The sequence below is a fragment of the Xiphophorus maculatus genome, chromosome 10 (genome assembly GCF_002775205.1).
Source record: "Xiphophorus maculatus strain JP 163 A chromosome 10, X_maculatus-5.0-male, whole genome shotgun sequence".
In the NCBI taxonomy this organism is placed as follows: domain Eukaryota; kingdom Metazoa; phylum Chordata; class Actinopteri; order Cyprinodontiformes; family Poeciliidae; genus Xiphophorus; species Xiphophorus maculatus.
Window position 1 is genome coordinate 6,998,078 of NC_036452.1, and position 17,932 is coordinate 7,016,009.

The 17,932-nt window shown below is 35.1% G+C and overlaps 1 protein-coding gene across 3 annotated transcripts in view; it reads right to left on the reverse strand.

The window, feature by feature from the left end:
* The window catches only part of LOC102230848 (zinc finger protein 385B-like), a 79,358-nt gene that overhangs the window by 2,363 nt on the left and 59,063 nt on the right, over positions 1-17,932 (reverse strand). For all 3 annotated transcript variants that reach the window (XM_023340318.1, XM_023340316.1, XM_005811674.2), the window contains 6 exons: positions 11,932-12,086; positions 9,585-9,692; positions 7,812-7,995; positions 3,034-3,390; positions 1,623-1,825; positions 1,349-1,447 (listed from right to left, as the gene is read on the reverse strand). In XM_023340318.1, the coding sequence (XP_023196086.1) occupies positions 1,349-1,447; positions 1,623-1,825; positions 3,034-3,390; positions 7,812-7,995; positions 9,585-9,692; positions 11,932-12,086 (1,106 nt within the window). The remainder of the gene's footprint in view (positions 1-1,348; positions 1,448-1,622; positions 1,826-3,033; positions 3,391-7,811; positions 7,996-9,584; positions 9,693-11,931; positions 12,087-17,932) is intronic.

Consider the following 17,932-nt stretch of genomic DNA (forward strand, 5'->3'; position numbering starts at 1 on the left):
CTGAAAAATTCCAACAGTGTGACATTGTGCTTTCCAGATAATATGGGATTATTACAGTAATTTCACTCCCGCCGTAGCAGGAAGTGAAATTAATCTGAGGGGCACTCTTTTAATAGATGGTAAATTTCAAGAATAACTTTGTAGATATTGAAAGTTCCAGATGTTATGGGTAAATGGGCAAATATATTTACTCACATTTAAAGGACTTTGTACAATTAAAATAAGCAAAAATATCCAGGCGGAGATTTGAAATTTGGGTCATAAAGGGTTAAGACAGTAATCAGAGCAGGAACAGAAACTTCACACAATCAGTAGCAAAGAGAAGTTTCAGTTTTCACAAGTAGATACTAATAAGAAAAGATATCTCAACACTGTTGGACAGAAATAGGAACAAAACACCTTCAACCGACTAGTGTTAGCACTCTAGCACAGCTTCCTGAAACAGGAAGTTAGTAAAGTAACGGTTTAAGATTATATAAAATAAACTGTATAGAATTTGGTCATCCAGCAGCTGTTTAGGCAGATAATGATTTTAACAACTGTTGAGCAGTTTATACTGGAAACATGATGTTGTTTATGCAAGATGGGAAAATTCAAATTCAGAAGCTACAGCCGTATTAATGTGAAACTGAGATACAGAAACATACATTTTCTTTTGGTTTATATGCAATTTGTCTTCAGGTGCTGATACTGCAGTGAAGCGTCACTGCAAAAATGCTACATAAATTTTTTGTCTAGTTTATAGTGCAAATATCTTTGTACACTTGAAATAAGACAAAATTTACAAGCAACTTTTCAGCATATAGGCGCTGGTTTTAAGTCAATAATTCCTTAATGTTGATCAAAAGGTATTATTTCACTTATAACACGATTTCTTTTCCATGTTGGAAAAACTCATATTCCATATTGTTTTCTAGAAAATGAAGTAATCTGCCAGTGAAACTTTCCAAACTCCAAAAACTAACAGTATTATTTGGATCAATATCTTTGAAAGTATAAGTAAGAATAATTAAATATATATTTGATGCTATCTGGCAATAACTCCACTGCCTACTGTAACCAGAGCCTTGAAGAAGCATATTTAATCAATTACAAGTCCTTTTTTAAAGTAGTATTCATGTTTGTGGGTTTTTAAATGGAGGTAAATTCAGGTCCAGTCAAAAGGTCTAATGCTAATAAAGCTGGGAAACAATTTTAAATGATCAAAATTTTTATTTCTATTGTAAATACCACAAAACATTGTGATAATTTTTTTAGTCCATACAAGGGCTGCAGGTTTGGAGATATATCTGTGTGTGTGTGTGTGTGTGTGTGTGCGCGTGTGTGTGTGTGTGAGAGAGACTCTCACCGCTAAGACAGCATTGGGGTGAAGTTTATTATAGGGGGTGAACTTTGCTTTGACAGGCTTCCCAGCCAAACGCTCTTTGTGTCTCCTGCTATTTGTGTGCTAAAAAAGAAAAGACACATGAAACAAACACAGATCCAACTAACTATGCAGCCAACAAACACTAAGTACAAGATAAGAAATACAAAACTGTCCTTCTTTTAGTTTTTCTCTAGCTGTAAACGGTTCATGACGTTGTGAAATGTTCCAAATAAAAGTCAAACATGTCTCTGTATACCTGCTTCAGCTGCGTCTCTGAGTTCACAGACACTTGGCACAGTTCACAGTGAAATGCTTGGTTGGTTACACCAACAACCGTTCTGCTCTTGCTCCCCATCCGTTGCTTCATTCGACTTTTTGGTCTGGGAGTTGATGTCACCTTGACTCTGCGATGCGATTGGCTGTTGTTCTGACCGTCCAGCATCTGTTTGTGCTTAGAGCCTGATTCGACCAATCAGAGGAGAGGTAAAAGGTCAATGCAGGTTTGAACGGTTTAGGTCAGAGGAGTCAAACTCATTTTCATTTTGGGCCAAATCAACATCTTGAATGTCCTCAAATGGTTCTGGCAGAATGTATCAATAAAACTACTCTAATAAAATATTAATAATTATGTTTTATTAATAAATAGCTGCTTCTCCATTCAATGAGTACTTACAAAAAATAAGTACTCATTGTACATTCGATGAAAAGTACAAGTCAGGTGTATTAGAGTCATGCTAGATAGAAAAACAGTACTAAATTCAAATGTTGAGATAAATCTCAGAAAAAACTTGCTAATTCTGAGCTTAAAAATGTAAAAATTGACTGAAAAAAATCAGAAATTCTGAGATTAATTTCAGAAATTTTAGAGAAAATTTGTTTGCCATACAGAAATCGAAAACATTAGATTTTTTTGTACATTTTCTGAGTTTCAAAATCAAAGATTTTTTGACTTTTGAAACTCAAAAATTTCCAAGATTTTTTTTTCTAATTTCTAAGATTCGTCTCAAAGTTTCAGAGTTTTTGTCTTGCAAATTTTTGACTTTTAAAACAAAAAAATCTACTTGGGTTTTGTAGAAAATTCCAGAGATAAATCAAAATATTTCTGAGTTTTTGTCTCAAAAATTTTAATTTTGGAGCTCAAAAATCATTTTTGTTTTGTAGAAAATTTATGAAATTAATCTATAAATTTTAAAAAGTTTTTGTCTTGGAAATTTCTGACCTTTGGAGCTCAAAAATTTCCTGGCTTTTGTAGAAAATTTCTGAAATTAAACTTGAGTTTTTTTGGCAGAAATTTACTACTTTTTTTCTACCTGCCCAGGTGAGGAAGAGTCTGTGCTTTGAAAAAAGAGAAATAATAGAATAAGCTTTATCAAACTTACTTTTGGGTCTCCATTTGTTTACCTTGACAACTTAAATTAAATTTCACAAACTTAATTTGATTGTGACTAACATTTTGTTTTAAATTGGTGCTTCACTGTCTTTTGAATGTTGATTTAATTTGGCAGTATTAAAGTTTTTACTCAGATAAAAACTTTAAGCGCACAGCTATAATCCTGCAGCTTTCTAAAGTCTAGAGGGCCACATAAATAGTTGTAGGGGGCCGGATTTGGCCCCCGGGTCGTGAGTTTGACGCATGCTTTACAAGCAGTAAAAGTGGAAGTGAATACCGCTGCAGTGAGACTCCAGCTGGGAGTTGGAGTTGACCGTCACTTTGCAGGTCAGACAGTGAAGAGGCTTTTTGTTGTTTTTGGCCTCTTTAGCCTCTTTCCCCTCTGCTGCCTCCTCTCCTCCTGCTGCGGCGCTTCCCTGAGGATCAGGGTCTGATGCCGAACCGCTGGCCGCGTCACTGCTGTCTGCTTGTGGGGCGTCTGAAGGAAGGTCGGAAAGCTGGGAGCCGTCGGAGGCTTGGAGGGTCTGCTGAGCAGAGGAGGGTGAGGAGGAGTCTGAGCATGAAGGCATGGAGGAAGGAGAGGCGCTCTGCGAGTTCTCCTGGCTGTTTTCAGGCTGGGGTGAGGCGTTTGGGTCTGTGGACAGATGGTCAATGCAAGCTTTTTACTTCCAGCCATTTTCATAAATCTTCCCCCACGTTGTCGACAGAAGCCAAGAACGTCCAAACACGTAATTTTACGTAACAGCTGGATTTTCTGTTGTTGTAAGATAATGAGTGAGTTTTATCTCATTATCTTGACGACAAAAATAAACTTTTCCTGATAATCATCTTTGTTTTTTCAACATGACAAGTTGATTGTGGTACGAAACATTTGAGGTACTTGTTTCCAAATAATTTAGTGTAGATAAAATCAGGCACCAACATAATCATCCACAATTTAGATTTTAAAAAAGCCATCATGAAGAAACTATCTTTTCTAAACTGATATAAGCCACATTCTGTTTACAAGACAATTCTGTTTAAAATTAGACATCGACATGAACACAAAATATATCCAGATACAATTTGTAGTGTTGACTCCTGGTTCTGGAAATGATCAGTACTGGAGTTCTTGACTGAACTCAAACCTTTGCAGCTGTTTTGGTGTCAGGATTTGACCCCAAACAAGGATTTAATATTGGTCTCTATCAGCCACAACACGACCATTTTATAAAAAATAACTATTTTTATGTGCATGTCTTTTAAAACTGTATGACAGGCCCTCTATGTCATTAATAAGATTTTATAAACCTGTTTTTCCAACTAAATTAATACTGATTGGCTGTATTGGCTGCTGCAGCTGAAAGCAAAACCACAAAACCTTACCAAGTATTTTTGGTCTAATTTCTAGTGCAAATATCTTAGTAAACTTGAAATAAGACAAAACTAACTTACAAGTAACTGTTCAAGAAGATATCAGAGCTTGTTTTACGTCAATAATTCCTTAACATTAATGAAATGTTATCCACTTATAACCAAACATTTTTCCCATGTTATAATTTGCCAATAAACCAGCACTTTTTCATCAAAATTAACAAAATATTGACTTAAAATAAGCTCCTATATCTCTCTGAAAAGTTACTTTTAAGTTAGTTTGTCTTATTTCAAGTGTACTAAGATATCTGCACCGTAAACTAGACCAAAAATACTTGTAAGATTTTGTGTTTTTGCATTGTTGCCTTTTCCCGGTGACCTGCTCTTTCCATGCTCCAGTCTGCTTTTAGGATAAACTTGGCCATGCTGGCAGTTGTTATAGATTTCCATTTAAGTTGGAATAAATGTGGACAGTTATAGGTTGTCTTAATGTATTTTTTGTTTTAGGTGTCAGAACATTAAATTAGCTTTTTTGACCTTAGAGCAGCATTTATAGGCTGTTCTGTACAAACTTTGGTTTGACACCATTTTGGGATATCCCTAATAAGAACAGACGTGGTTAACACTATGAAAAACAAGCTCATTTTTACACAACATAGTGAGATTAATAGTTTCTTCCTTAGATAAAGTCATGAAGAAACAATCCAATCAATCATGCTGATTTCTGTTCAGGGCGATTTTGAGGACAAAAATACATATTCGGACATCTCATCTTTCTGGGCATATAAATTATATACATTTATTTTTAAACCTTAATTTTCTAGATTTTTTTATTTTTGGTTCAGCATTTTGTTTGGCTGTTTTCCCAAATGTTTTGGTTCTGTGTATGACGTCGACTAAGATTTTTAGATTTTTGGCATTCATAAAAATGCTTATTTGTTTTTTATTTCTTATGAATATGAACAAGTTGTAACAATGCATCATGTAAAACATATTAAGCACAATCCAGGATAAACGTAGCCTTATGTCCTAATATTATCCACCGGCTTTGTTCTTTTTTCCATTCTTTTTATTAAAAAGTTTTTGTGCCTTATTTGCCGTCATCCCTTAAATTTTCCCATCTTTCTGTCTTTTTCCTGCCATCTTAATCACTCTTCTTTTGTCACCGCGTCTCTCTGTCATTTGTTGGCTGCTCTCTCTGCAGAGGCTCCGTCCGTCACCATCAATCAACAACCATGGCAACCACCGAGTGTAACAAGCTTATTATTATGTGCTTCGAGGGAAATTGATAGGTGCCGCGTAGAAAATGGAAGAGAGAGGATCAATAATGGAAAAGAAAAAAGCCGAGAGAGGGAACGGAGAGAAAGAAGGTGATATTTGGTTGTCAGGTAGAACGAGAGGCTGAGTGACTGATGGCGGGAAGGAGAGAAATAGTAAATTACAAAGTCATTACTAGAACGGCAGCTACAGTGAGAATATGGTAACAAATCAGAAAACAGAAACTCAGGTGGATTTTCATCTCATATTTCAATGAAAACAATTATCAGGGAAAAGATTACCTGTAAAAAACCCTGATTTTCAACTTATTTAACAGCTTTAGACCTCCTTTTCTCCTCATAAGATTGATTAAAATACAGAAATTATTGTTTTATTTCAATTTTATTTAGCACACTGTAAAAAAAAAAGTAAAATATACTGTATGTAGCTGCCAGAATTTTACCATATAAATCCGATAAAATCTGGATTTATATGGTAAATTCTGGCAACCGCACAATGTTTTTTTTTACAGTGCAGGAAAAAACATTTAATTTAAAACCTCACAAATTCAGAAATATTACACATTAGAAGTCACTACAAGCTTATACATATAGTACAATTTAAACTACAAAAGGTCGACTGAGATGTTAAAAAACTAATCAGGATGTGCTGTGGTGGCGCAGGGGTTAAGCACAACCCACATATAGAGGCCTTAGTCCTCGACGCGGCTGTCACAGGTTCGATTCCCGGCCTGGCGACCTTTGCCGCATGTCTACCCTCTTTCCTGTCAATTCACTGTCAAATAAAGGTCACTAGAGCCAATAAAATCTTTAAAAAAAATAAATAATAATAATAATAATCAGATAATTCTCCAATCATAACAGCTGCATTCATTTGTTTGACTATTTAATGTTTAAATTAAATTTGTAAAAAAAAAAAAATTTAAAATGTGGCAGATTTTGGACATGATTCCTTGCAAAAATGACAGAATATTTTAATGTTTTTCTAGACCTTCAGTGGCAAGTTATATTCTCTCAGTTACATTTACTTAATCAACTTTTGAAATAAATTAATCAGGTAACATTTTCTGATGATTATGAAATATTGCTGCTCTTATTTGAGTAAAATTTCTGGATGCTCTGCCCTCGGAAAGTAACTTCTCTGAAAGAAAACCAAATATGTTTTAACCAAAAATTCACCAGATAGACACACAGGCCTACAATTCATGTTCCAATATTATTTTGTATCTAATGAATGTTTTGGTAAGGTGATCAATCAGTAAACAGTAGATATTATCACCTCTGATATACATACAGTTATGTACAAAATGAAGAGATCACTGCAGTGAATCCCATTGAAAACCTCCTGGTTATTCCTCTAAATATTGATTTCTGATCTCTTCCTGAGTTAAAACATTAGTATTGTTGTTCCTAAATGAATATGAACTTGTTTTCTTTACATTATTTGAGATCATTTCTCATTTTCTGCAAATAAATACTAAATTCTTGCTTGGAATTTCAGAGAAATGTTGTCAGTAGTTCATAAAATAAAATAACAATGTTCATTTTACTCAAACATAAACCTATAAAGAGTGAAATCAGGGAAACTGATCATTTTAGGTGGTTTCTCTCAATTGTTTTCAGAGCTGCATCTGCTGCATGTATGGAGTAATTTTTCTGCCATAATTTTAGAGCACACATTTTCAGTCTGAAAGCATTACAAGTTTTGAGAAGAAAGAAATGAAGTCCTGCTTTCAGACTGAAATATAATCACAAGTATTTAAAGTTTAGAGAATAAAAGACATGAAATTCTGCTTTCAGGTTGAAAATGTGTGCTCTCAAATTATGGCAGAAAAATTCCCCATATGCATTGTGAATGTGTACGACATGAATAAGCCTGTTCATGTATACGCAACACATAAATTCACAAATTTGCACTCTTGTTACCAAAGCGTATGTTTTATTTCTGATTTATTCAAATTAATAATCTACTTTAGAATCTGCATGACAGCAAAATCACAAAATAAATTCAGGCTTTCTGACTGCATTTTTATAGGTTTTCAGTGTAAAATTCTGCTTAAACAATTAAAGATGAATTGAACTGGAGTTTTAAAAAAAAAAAAATCTTTACCACGGGTGTTGATGTCAACATTTTATGACAGTAACAGCGGACTATTTTCTATTTTCTATTGACGAATCAATAGAAACCACAGTGACAATCACAGAGTCCTTCCTAAGATTGCATCTCTTCCTCTGCAGAACGTCTTCGCTTGATGGCTGTAATTATCAGACAGAACCAGAGATAGCAGGACAGGTAATGGCTTGTAATTAACCAGCTGAGTGGCAGCTTCCAGAGCCTTGGCGCCCGTTTTCTTCAATTACAGCTAATTACGCAGAGGGTGCTGAAGAGGGGAGGCTGTTTTTAAATAAAAGAAAGAACTTGTACCTGTTTTGTCTTTCAGCTGGGCATCGATCTGCACCGTTTCCCCCTCCATCATTGCCGTCTCTGCGTCTCTGTCTTTCCCAGCAGAGGGCTGACCGGGTCCATTCTTCTGCCGGTTCTTCTGGGTCTCCATGGCCTTTAGCTTGCGAGCATGCTTGTGACCTTTGTAGTGGGCTTCTGCCTGGGTCTACACACACACACACACACACACACAGACAAACAAACGTGAATGCAAAGAGAAAACAAGTAAACAGGGATATTAGTGATCACACAATATCTTTACAGGGAAGCTGAGTAACGACGATGTATAAAGGAGAAAATAAACAAGGTAGATTACCGATTTTATTGGAGGAATTATGCATTTAGTCGCACTGTTGGTTTGACAATAATCAGTCATGTTGCACAAATGAACATCAGCTGTCAACTGGTGCCCTCCTTCATCCACCAAGCATATTTGCTCATCTTTCCTCAGATTTGTACTGACAGAAATTGCCCTGTCTGCTTTGCTGTGACGTAACATGACCATCATGTTCTCATCTGACAGAAAGAAAAACAAGTTTATGAAATATTTTAGATCCTAAAAATGTTTCAGATGTAAACTCTGAGCTAATTTTGCATCATAAAATCTTATTTTATAATGTTTGTAAGGTTTTGCAGTTTGTGGGTGCTAAATATTTCCCACTGACTGAATAATCTCAGTATTTCTTCAGTCACCTCCCAGCTTAAACTTCTCAAAAATGTGTATCTTAAAGTAAAATCAGGAAAACCTAATTTATTTTGTTTGCAATGGACTTCAGTTTTCAGCACCTGTGGAGAGTAATACTGTTGGCAAAGTTATTTTTTATGGATTTAAACAAGCAATGCTACAAGATTTTATAGGATTTATGTTCCAACATGCAAATCAAAACATTCCCTACTCCTGCACTATTGAGTTAGTTTGAATGAAACCAGATCTTCCAGATAACAGTATCAAAACATAATGTTTGTACTGTTTAATCTGTACCTGTCTCAGCAGTTTGCTTAGAGTTTTATTCATTTTTAATTTTGTTATTTTCACTTTAGAGAAAAGAAAAATGCTTCTGCTCATATACTTTTGCTCATATTGGCAATTCCAATTATATTTTTATATAAAAACAAATGCTATTAAGAATATAACCATTCTTATTTTTTATGAACAAATTTTACTGAAACACTTCAAGATTAAAGACCCAAATGTGAGGCGTAATAAACAGAAAAGGCTTCTGCTCTCATCCCCAGTCAAAATTCAAAATGTGTCAAGGTGATTCCTTCATGGCTTTGTGCCAGGAGCGGATGAAGAGATGTCTTCCTGTTATCGCTTTTCATAAAACTTGGATGGCTGCACAGACATGAAGGGCGCCATCGAGGGTCAAAGTGTGATGTAGCAGAGTTGGGGCAGAGCAAAGGTCATACAAGCCCTTTGGCAATGATGAATGTCAGCGCACACCAAACATTCAGAGGGATTTTTTCTGTCAGTCAGAGCGATGGTTTCCGATGTTACCAAGTAATTTGTAGTAGGAATTGAAAAGTGTATCCACAAACTAGAAATCAGTTATCCTCTGTTAAAAACATCTTAAAGATGAAACATTATGCTTCTTTGAACAAGTTAGTACAGGTCTATACAAAACATGGTCATTACATTTTTTAGCACAAAATCATTCTTTTTTGTGCAAAACATAATAATTGTGACATTGTGCCTAAGGATTACAACAAAACTTAAGAGACAAATTTAATTTCATCTCGAAGCGTCTGACTCACAGTTGAGTTGAAGCGCAGGTGGCAGATGTTGCATGAAATGATGGGCTTCTTCTTCGGCTGAGAAACGCCAAACGTGTGGTTAATCACCGCTTTCTGCACCGGGTCCATCTGCAAGAAGAAACACACAAACAAAAACCATCAGCGCTGCTTTACATGGACACAGCAGAACAATTAAATGTTTGACTTAAAAAAAAAACCCAATAAAGCAAAATGGTGCCTTTCTGATTATACATGTTAAGAAATCTTCCCTCCACATGTATTTGCAAAATTGGTAAAAATGTGAATAATAAGTAATAATATTCAACCTTTGTTGAATATATTTACCCCCCACCAATTAAAAATAATCCCATAAAAAGTTGGATTTATCTACAGTTTTCATTAGTATCACCATAATTCACATCTTCAGAGAGTCTGAACAGTGGAAATAGATTAAAATAGAAACAAAAAATTAATCCAAAAATTACAAAAAACCTCAAAACACTCTAGCAATGAAGTTTTCAGCTAACGTCTCCTTTCTGACATGTTGTCCTTTGCCTCAATGAGACAAGTTAATGGCATAATTAAGTCCCTTCCTCCCCTCTGTGTTCGTCATCAGAGGAAAAATAGAAATTTGTCTTCTGTGTGTTTTGACATATTCAGTAAGCCAAGGTTTTATGCAAGATGAATAATTTCTTTAAGACAGATTAGAAATGTGCATTTAGAATTAATCCTGCTCCTATTATTGTTATGACTATGACCTATTTCTAGCATTTTTCTTCTTTAAACCTTGAAATTATGGAGATTATTGCACTGACTGACTCAGTATGCATCTCTAATAATACCACACATTTAGTTTTAACATCGTTTTCTATTAAAGTGACATTTAAGTAAAAATTACATGTAAACTAAGTTTGTATATTCAGTTTTAAACCCAGAATCCTGAATTCACACTTTTTAAATTGCCTGTTTGGGTGAAATCTGTCTTCATTTTTTAAATCCCTCCAGAGCAGCTGTGCCATTCAAACCGTATTTTTAGCTTTAGCTGTCACACAGCAATATTTTCCCTTCCTCCCACAAGCTTGATGCTTTTAACAAGACAACCTCTGCTTTTCCTCATTAACTGATGAGTCTGGACGCAGACTCAAACAAATATTTTACTAATTACTTGTTTAAAGGGGAAAGTGCAGAGACTTATGTAAGTATAATATTAAAAAACTAAAATAACACACATTAAACACTTAACTGGGACAACATTTGAGTAAAATCTTGCTGCTCTGCTTTTTCTGCATGCTTGGAGTAGTGGGAAATATTTTTATATAAAGTAGCTAATATTACACAGTATGTGTAATTTTTGGATATTTTATTGTAAGTGACACTTGATCTCATTTTGCATTCTGCTGTAATATTCTGCAGGTCAAGCCTTGAGCGCACATGGATGACAGAGCCAAAAATGCTGAACTATATTGCAACTTATATAATTACATTTACTAATAGTGACGCAAAAGTGTGATTTTTAATAGTGTTTTATCCAAATAGAAGCTACATTTTTATCTAAAATACATACCACTAAATGATTAAATCCCCGTCAATAAAGCACAGATAAAGAATATCCAAACAAATGGTGCATTCCTGTCAGAACATTAACGATTTTTCCCAATATTGTAAAATTTTAACCTGTGTTATAGACTCTTTCTGAGTCTATAACTATCGTTCTTATACATGATTCAGCATATCATTTTTTCTCACTGGCAATATAAATCCATAAGGAGCTAAAGTGGGGCCATAAAGTTTAATGATTTTTACCCCCCAATACTAACAGAAAAATGATTGTAAAACTAAAAATAAAAAATATTTGAAACAAACAAACAAAAAAAATCGAAACAGCATCCTACATCTGTTAACAGTTTTGGATTTCTTCCCCCAAAACTAACAGAAAAATTATTGCAAAAATAAAAAATGTTTATGAAACAGAAAAAAATAAATAAAATCTAAATTACTTCCTACAAAAACACGCAGCAGGTGGTTCATACAATGTTGTCAAAATTTAACAGAAAATTCAGTAGAGACTCGAACATTAACTCTGCCATGAAGAGTTAATGTTCTGTTTGTTAATGTTTGTATGATTTCAAACAAAGAAAAACTTTTATTTTACTTGATTATTTTTCCCGACAGGTCATGAAAAAGAACAGGAAAATTATTAAGATTATAAATAAGATTTCTCCTTAAATATAAATTAAAAATAGAAAGAAAATGAATGTTTCTGACTTTATCGAGGCTCCTTGATATTTCTAAATACTCATTAGCATTTGATCTTTGACTTGAAAGTATAGAAAATAACCTTGTGATAATTTAAATCATGTTTTCTTACAGTGTTGAAGTTGGGGAAGAGGCTGAGGGGCGAGGAGCCGTTGACCCTGAGCGGCAGGAAGTGCTCCAGCCGGGCGTGGGTCTGCGGCTGAAGGGGTCGACCCGGGAGGGGCAGAGAACCGAGGAGCGGGTGGACCTGGTTCTGGGACAGCGCACCTGAAAGCACAGGCACATTTTGGACTTTTATATCTCGACCCCCCTCAAAAAAATCTACATGTACTTTCAGCTACACAAACTGATTTTAGCGGCCGTATGAGAACAAGACGCCAGGAATGAATGACTCACGCAGTAAAAATCCCTTAATGATTTCACTAATAGCAGGGGATAAATTAGAGGCTTTTTGTTTGGCTTTTTCTTTTTTCATCTTGAAAAATGTCTTTGGCCTTTAAGCTGCAAACCAAGCGTCTGTAATTGTTTGTTTCTTTCCCTGATTCTGGATCAACATGAAAAAAAAGAGTCCAGACATTTTAACATTTCAGATTACTTAAGGCTGCGATCACACTGCAGACCAAGTGACCCAATTCCAATTTTGTATTTATTTTTGCCTTAATGGGACCTGTATCTGATCTTTTCAAGACAGTCAGAACAACAAAGGTGGGATTTTTTTCCGAATGCGACCCAGGCTACCTGGATATCTGAAACTATCCGATCTTTTCAAATGTGACCTGAATCTGAAGGGCCAGGTCGCATTCATCCAACCTGAACGTCATTGAATCTCAACAAATGTGCATCTTCGAAAAGCAGAAGTAGAGTCTCCTGCACAACCAACAAGAATGCAGCAGGTAGTTTCTGTATGGTAAGTTAACAACAAAACATTGTACAGCTCATACAGTGGTAAAACCAGCTGACCAATCATGCTGGAGATCTTCTCTGGTTGCTAGGTAACAGTGCAGTGTGACTCAACAACCAGGAAGTTTTCAAAAAGGCTCATTTTCCACACATTAAAAAACAGCTGGGTGTTTTTTTTTCTAAGCACTTGTGTTGTTTTTAGAAGCAGTTGAGAGATAAATGGAAGAACAAAAATGTACAAAATAAACTTTGCATAATATTTCCCCTATAAAGATGTGCGACTCTTTTGATTTTATTACACATTTATACAAAAGAACATTACAATGTGGCTGTAATTGATATAATCTGTCAGTGAAAGACATCCACATCCAATCAGGTGGACATATTTAGAAAATAAATACTCAACATTTTGAAGGTTTCTCTTGTTAAAACCTCAGACTTTTAGGCTGGTGTGCTCCTGACTGCTAAAGTGAAAGTGAACACTATTCATAGCAAGATGCTTTAAAACGTCTCTAAAAACGCTAAACTGTCATCTAAGACCAACAGCAGGCTGTTGGTATGAATTCCATGTCTGTACAAAGAGTTCACATTTAATATTCACAGGGGTGTGCAATTAGGAAAACTTTGCTCTCAAAGAAAAACATGAAGTTTGCCAGAAAGGACCGAGTCAAAGTCGGATACTTCTGGAACAGTGATTTTCAGAAATACGTCTAAATTTGAATTATTTGGGCACCGGAACAGAGTACATTTTCACCATGAAGTAAATCCATCATTCAATGAAAAGCTTTGAGAACTGAGAAATGGAAAGTCCAGAGTCGGGTTAAAGTTTAAATGCTGTGGGGTGACTAGAAAAAAGTTTGACATCTCGCAGTTGAAAGTGAGGAGTGGAACAAAAAACGTCTCAGTGAAGTTATTTAAACTTAAAGGAGATGAGACTAGCTGTTAGGATGATGGGTGTTCTTACTTTTCCCTCCAAAACTGACAAACCAGGCTACAAGAAAAGCAAAATGAACTTATGTTGGATGTTTGCAAGAAACTTTCCTTTCTAGAGACAATAGATTAGACGTCAATATGGGAACATCTGTTGGTAAAAAAATATATATATATTTATTCAGTGGGGTGTCCTAATTCCTTACATGCAATATTAATTATATTCTTTCACTTTCCAATTTGGCACACAGTTGTATTGTTATGTCACATAAAATCCCAACAAAACGCAGCCTTACAAGTTTTCTGACTTGGGTCAGAGTTGAAAACAGTTTAGAAGTGGAACTGGTTTGGTGGAAAACCCAACAGACGCAAACTGTTGATGTTTCAAAGCATATTCTTGTCCTTGAATAACCCAGACCTAAATCTAAGTGAGAATTCACTTTAAAATGGATGTTTTCTATCCAATCTAACTGAATTTTAATTATTTTGCAGGCAAATAACAAAAATATTGCTCTCTTAAAGTGCCAAATTTGCAGTTATGCTAAAAGCCTTGTAGCTGTAATAGCATGACTGAAAGGTGGTTCTAAAAAGCATTAATTCAGCCTAATTTTTGAGGTTTTTATTTGCTAAAAAGAAATATGGAATCATTTCCCCTCCAGTTCAGAATAATGCAATACTTTCTGTTCATCTATCCAACAGGAGGTTGAAAGAATATAAATATTTTTGCACTTTTCTTTTCTCCTCTTCTTTCTGCTCACCTGCAGATATTTTTCTTTTGTACATTTAATTGTTTTAGACAACTTCTACAGCATTTCCTCCTTGCATTATGTCTCAAACTCTCCTTCTGCTTGACCTCTCATCTCATCACACTTAACTCTGGTTGACCTGCACGCTCTCAGACTGCACATGCTTTAAAAGAGCACTGCGGCTCTGACCTTTGCCTAGACCCAGAGGAACATTAACGCGCTCACATTAAAATGCAGAGTGCCTTACATAAATATGATATCTTCAGATTTTTATGACGCCTGCCTGCTGAATTTGTGGAAGCAGTTATGTTAAAAGTCATGTGCAAATAAAGAAATAAGAGATTAAAGTGGGGTTGAAACTTAACTGAGACCATTTTTAAGCTTAATAAATGAAGTCACTAGAAAGAGAGAGAGAGATTAATCTACCTGAAATAGGAGTGAAAACAAGTGAGTAATATTTTTGCAATCCATTTGAAAGACATTGAAGAGACTTAAAGTTTTGCGGTTAGGGAGGATGGTTGGGAAGTTTGGCTATAGCAGGATGGAAAATGCCAGGAAGGGACTTGATGAGAAGGATGAAAGGATAACTAAATGGCAGCAGGGAAATCCGGCCAAGGAAAACCAAAAGAACATGACTGGATAGCATACCAGACGACAATCAGAGGATAAGGAGAGAATTATGTGTTAAAGAAAAACAAAATGTTCATTTTTATGTGCCATGCAGAGTTTATAACTGGAATTACGACTGAAAAAAAAACTTGATCGTGATGTGAGTCATAAACTAAAAGAAAACTGAGAAATCACTTGAACTTCACAAAACCTTTAATGGAAACAAATCCAATATCTAACTGCGTATTAATAATGCTCATTAGTAATACAAGCAGCCCTTTAATATGAGTAGCCCTTTAAAGTTAATTTAGTTTTGAAAAGCATTAAGGTAAACAAACAGTTTTTTCACTGCTTTATTACAGAGTTTATCTCCTAGTTGAGTCAGGTTGCAAAGCCAATCACAATCTCAAATACTTGGACTAAAATTGGTGAGATTGATAAGATTTTTTACAATTCGGTCATAATTCAAAGACGTCTGAAGATCGCTACACCTATAATCTTGCATTTTCTGGTCTGGCTGAGCAAAACACTTGAAAATGTGCACTTTTTTGGTTCCTCTCCAGCAGTTCAGAAAGTTTAATACAAAGTCAAACTCAGTTTATGTTGCATAGAAGTTGGGTTTTTATTATTTATATATATATTTTTTTTAGCAAAAAGTACTTCTGACAGATATATTACTAGTAAACTGCTGTTGTTCAGTGTATAAAACCTACATTTGTTACATTATTTGGACTTTGATTATGAAATATTACTGTATATAAATCACTATCTGATGTGAATATAATTCACAATATTTATCAACTGATCAAAATGAATAAGCTTTGAAAACTTTAGTAAATAGCTAAATAAAAGGTTTACCCATTATTTTATGATATAACTACTTTATTTAAATGCTAGCTAAATTATGACTAAAACTATTTCTCTTACTGAAAATGAGAAATTTTTAATTTGTTTTATTTCCAATATTAGACTCTGTGCGACTCAACATCTCAGTGTTCATAGATGGAGAGGGGATGAGAAATTTTAATGGTTTTTAGATGAAAAACGTAGATGAGAGGCTTTCACTGAGGAGGAGTCATCAGAGGAAACGCTCATTTCATGCTTTTCATGGCGCACGCATTTCCTGGGATTATCTGTGTGCCAGGCTCTGATTCACTCTGAACCAACATGGCGGATCGCAGCCAAGCTCTTATTTCTGACAACAAACATCTAATGACGAGCGTCAGCTGTGTGATTTCAGTGCTCAGCGACATTGGCAGCTGTATTTGAACAGTTAGTGGTTTATACTTACAAAATGCAGCCTTCAAATTTTAAATTTAAGTGTTAACTCTGAAATTAATTGATCAATAGGTGAGTATAATGATCAAATGTGGAATATTAGAGTCACTGGGACACTTGGACTAACTTTAGATGTGTCAAATAAGGAATGTAATATTCTAGACTAAATGCTATTTTTCTGAAAATACAGCTTGTGAACTGTGGCAATATTATTTAATATTAAATCAATATTATAATATTTCAATATTATTTGTAAAAATAAAAAACAGCAGTTTTTATTCTATTTGGGACTCTAGAGTGGGTTTATGAACAACCAGTCCAATTAATTAATTTAAATTATTAATTTAAAGAAGAACAGACCCAAGCCAGAGTGCTAAAAAGTTCACACTAAAATTAGCATGTGATCTGTCAGATTCCCTTGATAAACACGGTACTTAGCAGAAGCTAATGCTAAGTCGCTAACTGCGCCGGAAGGACAACAGCCCTCGAGCGCCAATTTAATTTTAACATTATAACTTACGTGTTCTATACCATCTTTATATGTCGTTTTTATGCTTACACGTTATTCTCTACCGATTGTGTTTTATTTTGAGCCCGTACATTTCTTGTTTGAAATAAAGTTCTTGGCGAAAAATTAGAGCACACGAGGAAAGGAAGCGGAACTGCTGCGCAGAAGTCTTCACCACTTCAAAATAAGAGTATGAATATCAACGTCTTCTTAACGGTCGATAACCAAAACTTTTACACAGACGTCGAACTTCATTCACGTGAAAGTTCACAAAACCGACAAGTAAGTTGGCGCTTTAAATTTATCTGGAAAAATCTAAATATATGTATAAAATTTTTTAGAAACTCAAAAACGTTAAAGGATCACCTGAATTGTAAGTAGTTTCAGTTCATACTTTCTGAAAGGTCGACTATTTCACATTAAGTGAATTCAAATAGCCTTATCAGCACAATATATTTAGCTATTTTCTGGAGTTCTCATCCTATTTATAAGTATTGTAACAGTATATCTTCATTCAACTTTCAGATTCTTGCTTAATGCAATATATTTAATGATATATGCTAATACAGGGGTGGGCACTCCTGGTCCTCGAGGGCCGGTGTCCTGCAACTTTTAGATGCATCTCTACTTCAACACACCTGAGTCAAATAATGAGGTCGTTAACAGGACTCTGGAGAACTTGACTGCACTTAGGAGGAGATTCAGCTGTTGGATTCAGGTGTGTTGGACCAGGGAGACATCTAAGAGTTGCAGGACACCGGCCCTCGAGGACCAGGAGTGCCCACCCCTGTTAATACATTCAAATCTGTAAAGGTTGTTATTTTATATCTGCTGTTGACACTGCAGCCTCACCGCATCATAAATCTGAATAAAGATTTTAATGACCCATGAAAAAGGTTGACATTTGCACCTAATAAAGAGGAAAAATACTTTATTATACAAGACGATTTGTATATTCTGTCCATAGTAAAGTTACATATTAAATATGAGTAGAAGATACTGGGGACAAAAAATACTCTACTCAAGTCACATAGTAAAGTCCCACAGGACACAAAGTTGTGATAACTCGATCTAATTAATTTCCAGCTAACTATAATATTTCTGTTTGTAGAACAGAATCAAACCCCAACCCAAAGGCAGGA